This window comes from Ursus arctos, unplaced genomic scaffold, assembly GCF_023065955.2.
Source record: "Ursus arctos isolate Adak ecotype North America unplaced genomic scaffold, UrsArc2.0 scaffold_6, whole genome shotgun sequence".
NCBI lineage: Eukaryota > Metazoa > Chordata > Mammalia > Carnivora > Ursidae > Ursus > Ursus arctos.
In genome coordinates, this window is record NW_026623078.1 from 17,933,659 (window position 1) to 17,944,601 (window position 10,943).

The following is a 10,943-nucleotide window of genomic DNA, read 5'->3' on the forward strand; positions in this document are numbered from 1 at the left end:
GATTGATCTTGAAATTATTTTTGGCTACATGGGTTCTTTAAACCACTGTATCGCTTTGGAACTGAATCAGGCAGGTCATAATTAATTCTTTAGAGCATTTATTGGAAGATATAAAGTAAGCGTCATGGAATATAATTGAAGTAAAAGAAGCAGCATATCTCATAGTTCTTGAGGGACTAGGAACTCTCTAGATGCAGAAATATGTCAGCTGAGCCTCAGGGGATGAGTATAAGCCAATCAAGCAAAGTGGAGGTATTGGGGGTGGCAATGGGGATTCTGGGAAAGAAGAGGGATCAAAAGGAAGAAATGAATGCAAGAACACCAGAAACAGAGGGGAAAATAATGTAAAATGAAAGAAGAGTTATTACATTAATGGACTTTTAGGCTTTCCAGGTTTTATATATCTGTCAGATGGATTTCTAAAAAGAGATTGAAGCATCAAAGAGCATGTGTGTAGTTTAATAAATATTCCCAAAATACTTCTCAAGAAGTTTGCAATAACTCATGCCTTTCCCCAGCAAAATGCTGGGAGGATTCCGATTGGTCTGGCTTGGGTGAGGCCTGCATTGTGAGACCATCACTGTGAAAGATGGTGTAGGAGAGACTCAGTGAGGTCAGAGGCCATGGTACCATTCTTGTTCATTGTGTATCCTCAGTTCAAGGAGAGTGCCAGCACACGTTGTGTATGCTTTCATACATGTGGCTGAATGAACTGATAAAGTGCAATGGGTGGGCAGGCAGAAAAAGCAGAAAGTGGCACTGGAAACAGAAAATATTGGGAAATTTTTGAAAACGTTTACAAGGCAGTATTCATGGAGCTCTATGGCCAGTTGGATGAAGGACAGGGAAGGGGAAGAACAGAGAAAAATCTGAACACATTCCTTAGGAATGAAGTGTTTATTTATTTAACTCTTATTAAATTATAATCTACATATAGGAAAGTACGTAGATAAGTGTTCATCAAGATAGATTTTCACAAGCTGAAGATATCCTTCTGATTCAGATCAGAAACACATGACTTCTCACCAACTGACATCTGAGGTAGAGATACGTTATATAAATGGAATCAGTTGTATACATGGAACTTTTTAGGTGGAGCAATTGCATTTCTGATTCTAATCATTGAATACCATTGAGTCTTACTGTTGAAGTCTTGCATGTGATGTGAACGCGCTAGTATATATTCACAATGCTACTCTTCTACCCAGTTGATTAATTTCAAATACTACTGCTAGTAGTTGTCTAGTATGTCTGCTATGAATTTCTAGTAGTCATCTCTTGGTGAACAAATGCACACATTTCTTTGGGCATAAACCTTGGAAGGAATTCATGTTTAGTAGATACTGACAAAGAGTTTTCCAAGGAAGTTGTACTAATTTACTCTTCCGCTCAGACATTTTTGTCGGTCTACAGTACTATTTTACTTTGTTATCTTTTTACTTTGGTGTTGATATGTTTATTTGCCATTTAAATATCTTCTTTTTTCATTTCTATTCAAGCTTTTGCCCATTTTTCTACTAAGTTATATGTCTTTTTCATATTGATTTCTGAGAATTAAAAAACACATTCTAGATAAGTATCACTTTGTTAATATATATATTGTGAATATGGCCTCTTTCTACCAACTGCCTTTTCAGCCTTTTAATGGTGAATCCTGATTTTTAAAAAAATCTTAATTTTAAAATAGTCTAATTCAGTGCTTTTCATGTCTTTTTTCCATCTTTTTTTTTTTTTTAGAGAGAGAGAGACTGAGAGAGAGGTGTGAGCATGCAAGAGAAAGGAGGGGTGGAGGGAGAGGAAGAGAGAGAATCTTAAGCAGACAACCACAAGATCATGACCTGAGCCGAAATTAAGAGTTGGATGCTTAACCGACTGAACCACCCAGGCACCCCTTTTTTTGGCTATCATCTTAAACATTTTTAGCTATACACTTTAGTGTATATTTACATTATTGTACAGTATATTCACATTTTTGTGAAAAAGAACTCCAGAACTTATCTTATAAATCTGAAATTCTGTACTCATTAAACAACAAATACTCCTTCCCTCCTCCTCTCCAGCCCCTGGTAACCACCATTCCACTTTCTCTTTCTGTAATTTTAACTACTTTATGTACCTCAAGTAAATGGAATCATACAGTATTTGCTTTTTTTGTGACTGGTTTATTTTATTTAATATAATGTCCTCAAGGATGATCTATGTTGTAACATGTGACAGGATTTCCTTCCTTTTTAAGGCTGAATAATATTCCATTATGTGTATGTACTACATTTGTTTGTCTGCACTCATTCATTTGTCTACATTTGGTTTTTTTCCACCTCTTGGCTACTTTGAATAGTGCTGCTACGTGCATGGGTTGAAAATATATCTTTGAGAACCTACTTTTAATTCTTACGGATACATACCCGGAAGTGGGATTGCTGGACCATATGATAGTTCTATTTTTAACTTTTTGAAGTAACTTTATACTGTTTTCCATAGGAGTTGAACTATTTTTACAATCTCACCATCAGAGAACAAGGGTTCCAATTTTTCGATAGTCTTTTTAACACTTGTTATTTTCTGCTTTTTTTTTTGTTTGGTTTGTCTCTTTTTACAGTAGCCATTTTACTTGGTGTGAGGTGCTATCTCATTGTGGTTTTGATTTACATTTTTCTGATGCTTCATGACATGAACACACTTTCATATGTCCTATGCTTGTTTGGCCTTTTTTTTTTTTTTTCGCCTTTCCATGTCTTAAAAATTATCTTTGATTTCTCCAAGATTACAAAGATTTTCAATTAAATTTTCTTCTAAAAACTACTTTCATCTTTTTAATGATATATAGGAATATATATATTGATTTCTGCTATTGACTCTGTATCCAGAAACTTTGCTAAATTTACTTACTAATTTTAATAACAGGTCTGTACAAGCAACAGATTTTCTACATATACAGTCATGTTGCCTTAAATGATAACCATTTCATTATGCCTTTTATTTATTTTTCTTGCTTCATCATATTAAGATATCTGGTAAATTGTTGAATAGAGGTGGTCATAGTGGTGGCCATTGTCTCTTTCCCAATCTTAAAGAAAGCTTTCAAGATTGCACTACCGAATATGTTGTTTGGTGTAAGGTTTTTTGTTTGTTGGTGTTTGGATAATTTTTGCCAGATTAGATTTACTCTTTCTAGTTTGCTAAGGATATTTATAATGAATGAGTGCTGAATTTACTCAAATGCTTTTTATACAACTAACCATGCAGTCATATAATGTTTTCAGTTGTTGTACTTCCCATTTTAAAAGAATATTTAAAGAAAATTAATTTGCAATATTACATGGTTGTAGTCATGTAAGTGATTACACTAAGAATATTGGCCTGAGTGATATGTTAAGAATGCTATTCCCACCAGTTATATAGAATTGATTGTATTTATATCTTGTGTTGCACTGAAAACACTGTGTATCTCTTCGATCTTAGTGTAATCACTTACATGACTACAACCGTGTAATATTGCAAATTAATTTTCTTTAAAGTTTTCATACATTTCCTTAGAGGTGTTAACATTTTATATGTAGAAAACTTTTATTATAAATAATTCTGATATACTTACTACCTAAACAAGAGAAGAGAATTGCTTTCCTAATAGGATATGTTTCCGGTAATGGGGTAGGTATCTTAAAAAAGCTAAATAAATAACAAGTAACACCTTATATTTACCTTGCTGTAGGTGAATAAATAAAGTGACAGAGAAATAAATTATTTTTCCTGCTAGCTAAGCACAGAGTCAACCTTTCTTAATAAGGTGATGAAGCAACAGAGCAATACTTTATTTGCTTTTCACCTTTAGTATGGGAGAATCACATCTCAAGAGAAGTAAGCTTTCAACTCTGGAATTACAGAATAAATGATATCACTGGCTATGTTTTAATTCATATATTCACTCCACAGTTATTTCTTAAGTTTCTAGTTAAATATTCTTTGTCTTAAAAATGCATTAGGATCAAATTATAAGCCTTTCTGACTGAATTGTAAGAATCTAAAAATAAGTTATTTTAAAGCCATAGCACATTGACATTATACATATCTGTGCAAGGTAGTATGTTTTATTTATTTTTTATAATTACAATTCAGTGGTATTAAATATATTTATATTGTTGTGCAATTGTCACCACCATCCAAAGAGATATATGCATGCCTCTGTTCATTGCAACATTATTCACAATAACCAAGATATGGAAGCAACATAAGTGTCCACCAATGAATGAATAGATAAAGAAATTGTGAAATACACACACACACACACACACACACAGTGGACTATTATTCAGCTATAAAAAAGTGAAATTTTGTCATTTGTGACAACTTGGATGGACGTCAAGGGAATTATGCTAAGTGAAATAAGTCAGAAAACAACAAATACTGTATGATCTCTCTTCTACGTGGAATCTAAACATCATCAACAACAAACCACCAAGCTCACAGAGACAAAGAGGATATTGGTGGTTGCCAGAGGTGAGGGGGATGGGATAGGAGAAATAGGTGAAGGGAGTCAAAAGATAAAAAAGAAAAACAACAGGCAAATACTGCAGATATCTATTAAATGTTAGTTCAACTGCTTTAAGACTGTATGTTTTATAGTAAATACAAAGTGGAAAGATTATCTCATCTACCTTGTATGGTACAGAATATAACAAGATATACACAGATAATTCATAAACTTCTAATTACGATGATGCTTGGAGAAAGGGAAAAATTTTAAAGTTTTTAGTTCTGACACGAATCATATAATTCCATCTTAGTTACAAAAAAAAGAGGTTATGTTCTTTAAGAGGTTATGTTTTTCAGTTGGTTCTTCTCTGTTATTGAAACTTCTTGCATCAAGGAAGGGCATAGTACCATCATTTGCAGTACATTTTCAAGATCAAGCACTGAAGCAATGGGCAATGTTCTGACTTAGAAAGAGAGAATATTTTCAGGAATGTAGTAATTCAACTTTGTGGAAAACAGGAAAATGACTCAATAAAACCATCTGTTCACTAACATTGTGGTATATTCTTAGTTACTTGAATGCCTAAGCAGTTTACTCAAGTTTACTCAAGGGGCTTGTGGTTTGTCATGGTTTATGATTACATTTTTAAAGTAATAAATTAGCTTGTATAATACATTTTATCCAATACATTTGTCTATACCAATCAGTTGTAGACATTGGTATTATTCCCCGATTTAAAAAGTTTTACCTGGACATAGGTAAAATAATGTGGAAATAAATCATTCCACAATCTGTATTACAAATAATATAAGACTAGCTCACAAATAGTGCAGGTAGGATATCTATCAATTTGAATTGATAATGCTGACCATAAGACTTAACTGAGAATTTATCTTTGTATTGTAACTTTAAGTGAACAGTTATTTCCTTTGACCCTGTTAGCATTTATGCTTTTTTTTTAGAAAAAAATATTAAGAAATTTCAAATTAAACATTGCAACATTATCACCCTAGAACACTCCCAATTAGTTATACAGAACCTTAAAATTGGAAGGCATGTTATTTAATATCAAAACTGAGAAGAGCAAATTAGTTCCATTTTGAGCAATAAAGGAGTTGATGGGTAGTGACTGCCTGTCTGTGCAGAGAAGGGCCATGGGGCTCAGTCTGGTCTCAGCAAGGAAATCCCTTGATCTGTTATCAGTTCTTGCCATGGGTGCTAAGGAGGGAGGCCAGCGTGAGGGCATTGTGTTTAATATCCCTAATCTAATCCAGAGCTTCACTTTGAAGATAAGGAATGTGATGCCCACAAAAAACATGTTTCTTACCATGATAGTTATTACTTTCCAGATTCAGCAGGGACGCATAAAGCCATTTACAATTTTTTTGATGCTTTTTTCTTTGAGATAATTTCTTGCTTCTTACAATCCTTGTTAATAATGCAGTACTGTCTTCATTTTGTTTTCCTTTCTGGCATTATCATCAAGGAACTGAATTTAATTCATCTTTTCATTCTAAATTTATTCTGCATCATGCTTTTAATTAAAAAAATTTTTTTCCTTAGACACTTCTGTTCTCAGTTAGACATTTATGTTTCTAATGGTCTCTTCTGATTAAGTATTTCTTTTTTGTTTTCGGTTTTGTTCCTGATCAAGAAAATTGACATATAATACTGTGAGTTTAAAGTGAACAATATATTAATTTGATACACTTATATATTGTGATATTATTACCACCATAACTTTAGCTAACACTTCCATCACATCACATTTTTATCATTTCTTTTTTGTGGTCAGGGCCTTTAAGATCTGTTCTCTTAGCAACTTTCATATATATAATACAGTGTTGTTGACTATAATCACCATGCTGTACATTAGATCCCCAGCATTTATTCATATTATATCTTAAAGTTCAAACCGCTTGACCAACATCTCTCCATATCCCCCACACCCTTCAGCCCTTGGTAACTGCCATTCTACTTTCCGTTCCTATGAGCTTAGCTTTTTTAGATTTCATATACAAGAGAGATCCTATAGTATTTGTCTTTCTCTGTCTGACTTAGCATAATGCCCTCAAGTTTCATCCATGTTGTTGCAAATGACAGAATTCCCTTCATTTTAAAGGTAGAATAATATCACGTTGTGTATATATACTGCATCTTTTTTATCTGTTCATCTGTTGATGGACATTTACATTGTCCCCATGTCTTGACTATTGCGAATAATGCTGCAATGAACATAATAATGAAAATATATCTTGGAGACCCTGTTTTCATTTTCTTTGGTTATATGCTGAAAGGTGAGATTGCTCAGTCATATGGCAGTGTTCATTTTAATTTTTTGAGGATCCTCCATACTGTTTTCCACAGGGGATGCACTAGTTCACTTTCCCACCAATAGTTCCACATCCTCACCAACAAAAGGTTATTTCTTGCCTTTTAGATGACAAACCTTTCTAACAGATGTAAGGTGACATCTCATTGTGGTTTTGATTCGCACTTCCCTGATAATTAGTGATATCAGGCACCTTTTCTTGTACCTGTTGGGCATCTGAATGCCTTCTTTGGAGAAATGTCTATTCAGTTCCTTTGCCCATTTTTTTAAATTGGATTTTTTTTTTTTTTTACTATTGAGTTAAATGAGTTCTTCATGTATGCTGGATATTTACCCCTTATCAGATATATGATATATAAATATTTTCTCCCATTCTGAAGGTTCTCTCAACACCTTTCATTGCTTTTGCTTTCAGTGGCACATCCAAAAAAATCAGTACCAAGATCAATGTCAAGAAGATTTTTCCCTATGTTTACTTCTAAGAATTTTACAGTTTCAAGTCTTATATTTAAGTCTTTAATTCATTTCAGGTTAATTTTGTGGTATAAGATAAGAATCCAATCTCATTCTTCTGTATATGATTCTTTAGTTTATTCAGGAGACTATACTTTTTCCATTGGGTATTATTGGCTCTCTTGTCAAAGATTAATTGACTGTATATGCAAAGATTTATTTCTTGGCTCTTTACTTTGTTCCATTGGTCTATATGTTTAATGTTATGCTAGTACCATACTGTTTTGATTACTACAGTTTTGTAGTATAGTTTGACAAGAGGAAGTATGATGCTTCCAGGTTTGCTCTTCCAGAAGAGTTAAAGTGGTCAAGTATTGATGTCAGTGCAGTACAAACAAATTGTATTTTTGCCTTAGGCTATACATTTTACTGTAATTGGTGTTATAAAATCATGGTTTTAAATGCTTAATTGAGCTACTAGTTTCAGTCTTATCTTACAGATTTCTTTTTCTCTGAAGCTAAGCTTCTGTCGGTCTGCCTTGTTTTACCTCCTAATTTGCTTTCATGTTTTGATCTAGAATCCTCCATAGGTACCATCAATCAAAACAGTTTGGTCTAATGTTTGAGAAAAACTTTCAATTATTGTTGAGATAATATGAAACAATAAAATGTAAAATTTTTAAAAAGGATTGTTTTGGCTGTTGAGGGTCTTTTGTGGATCTATATAAATTTTGTGGTTTTATACAAATTTTTTATCTGTGAAAAATGTCATTGAAGTTTTAATAACAATTGCATTGAATCTATAAATGGCTTTGGATAGTTTTTAACAATGTTAATTCTTCTGATCCATGAACATGGGATATCTTTCCATTTGTTTAAATCTTCTTCAATTTCTTATGTTTAATTTTTTGACAAATTATCATACTGTTTTCACAGTACCTACTTTGTTTCATATTCCCATAAGCAATGTACAAGTATTCTGATTTTTCCATATCCTCCCTGACTTCTATTTTTATTTTATTTATTGTTTGTTTGTTTTTGTACTAACCTCCTAGCCAGTGTGAAGTAACATCTGATTGTGGTTTTGATTTGCAGTTCCCTAAAAATAAGTGATGTTGAACATCTTTTCATGTATTTGTTAGCCATCTGTGTACCTTTGGAGAGATGTCTGTTCAAGTTCTTTGCCCATTTCTAAATTGGATTATTTGTTTTGTTATTGTTGTTGAACTGTAGGAGTTCTTTATTCTGGATATTAATCCTCATCAGATATATGATTTGCAGTTATTTTCTTCCATTCTATGTGCTGTCATTTCACTCTGCCAATAATATTCCTAGATGCACAAAACTTTTTAATTTTGATGAAGTCCAATTCATCAGTTTTTTCCTTTTGTTGCCTGTGCTTTTGGTATTATAGCCAAGAAAGTCAATCCAATATCCAAATCCAATATTATGAAGCTTCCATCCAATGTTTTCTTCTAAGATTTTAATAGTTTTAGCTTATACATTTTAGCTTGCACATGTCTTTGATCAATTTTGTTATTTTTGTACATGATGTAAGGTAAGGGTGCAACTTTATTCTTCTGCATGTGGATATCCAGTTTTTCCAGCATCATTTGTAAGGGTTTATTTCTGGGCTTTCTATTCTATTTCATTGGTCTATATGTCTGTCTTTATGCCAGTACCACATTGTTTTTGATTAATATAACTTTGTAGTAAATTTTGAAATAAAAAAGTGAGTCTTTCAACTTTGTCTTTTTTTTCAAGATTGTTTTAACTATTTGGTATCCCTTGAGATTCCTTATGAATTTTAGGGTATATATTTCCATTTCTACTAAAACAGAAATGGGAATTTGATAGGAATTACATTAAATCTTTAGAACACTTTGGGTAGTATTGACATCATAATATTGTCTGCCAACCTATGAACATGGGATGTCTTTCCACTTATCCATGTTTTCTTTACTTTGTTTCAACAGTGTTTTATAGTTTTCAGAGTACAGATCTTTCACCTCCTTGTTAAGTTCATTCCTGAATATTTTATTCTTTTAGATGTTGTAGTAAATGTCTTTGTTTTCTTAATTTCCTATTCAGATTGTTCATTGTTAATCCATGGAAACACAAGTAGTTTTATGTGTTAATTTTGTATCTTGCAACTTTAATATTTTTTTAATTAAATCTTTTTAAATTAAGATAGTTGTAGATTCACATACTGTTGTAAGAAATAATAAAAAGAGAGTTCTCATATACCTTTTTTTCCCCCACGATGGTAAACTCGTTTATTTCTCTGAATTTAGTTGGATGCACGCTGTTCCCTGCAAAGATAGGACAAGCACACAATGTCCTCGAGGTCCCGACCACAGGCCTGGTCGAGTATTGTCCACAGGTGGCACTGCCCATCAGAGGTCCAAAAGAAATCTCTTAACCTGGGCCAGGTACTTCAGTTTCAAATAGTCGCCCAGCTCCTCCTTACAGACCCAGACATGATGGCCCTTCTTTCCAGTCTGGGAGAAGTCCCCAGTTAATAGTAGTGCTTTGAAGAATACTTTGGACCCGAGGCTACTCTCTGTCCGCATTGCCTGAGGGAACTTGAACTTGTAGTGGCCACAGGGGGCATTTCCCAGGAACTTGGCTTCCAGGTTGTTTTCTGAGAGCGTGGCCAGGGTTTGCTCTGCTGTTCTTCGGAGGGTCTCCCCGAGCTGCCACTCTGCCTGGGGAAGCATCCAAACATCCTGGTCTCCAAGCTTCTCTTTGACCAACAGGACAAGGTTCCTGTCTAGCCTCCGGTCCAGTGAAGTTCGGTCATTCTTCTTATCAGCTTCTGTTATGTGAGCGCCGGGTTTGAATTGTAGGAATTTCTGCTCCCATACATCTTCCAAATCCTGCACCAGCAATATATTCTGTTCATCTTCTTCTTCATCATACAAGTCAACTTTCTTCTTTGCCAGTCGCTGGGCTTCATCCAAAGCACGAAACTCATGGTCTGAATACATACTTCTCTCTACTTCAATCTGCTGTAGTAAAGCCAGCCATCTCTTCCTGCAATGGGGTCAGTGGTTTCGAGATCAGCGGTGGCCACTGCAAGCACACCTCGCTCAAAAGTCGCGATGGAAACCCGCTGCTCGAGGGTGCGGCCGCAAGTGCCAGGCTGCGAGAACCCGGGCGACCAGCCCAGAGCCCCTCCAACCACCGCCAGCCCTTCGCCACCCCAAACAGAGCCCACCTTACCGGTGCCGCCATTCTTCTCTCTCATATACCTTTTATTCAATTTTCCCCAACATCTTACAAAACTAGAGTAAAATACAAATAGAGAGTTGACATTGCTGAAATCCACCTAACATTCATATTTCACTTGTTTTGTGTGTATATCTGTATGTGTTTGATTCAATGCAGTTTGATCATATATGTACATTCATGGATCCACCACCATAGTAAAGATAAGCACAGTTCACTTGCCATAAGGGTTCCTCTATTGTCCTTTTATAACCATGCCTTTTCCTTCCTCTCCTCCTACCTTTGGAAACTATTTATGTGTTTTCCATCCATTCAATTTTTTTTATTTCAAGACTTTGTATCACTGAATCATACAGTGTGTAACTTTTTGGGATGAGCTTTATTTTACTCAGCACAATTCTCTGGATATTCATCCAAGTTCTTGTATACATCAGTAGTTCATTCCTTTTCATT

At 34.3% G+C, this 10,943-nt stretch overlaps 1 protein-coding gene across 1 annotated transcript; it reads right to left on the bottom strand.

Moving 5' to 3' along the window:
* Positions 1-9,655: 9,655 nt before the first annotated feature.
* On the bottom strand, positions 9,656-10,496 carry LOC113268151 (39S ribosomal protein L46, mitochondrial-like). Its single transcript, XM_044390371.1, is given in 2 exon segments — positions 9,656-10,282; positions 10,284-10,496. Coding segments are annotated over 2 exon segments (840 nt in total).
* Positions 10,497-10,943: the final 447 nt, after the last annotated feature.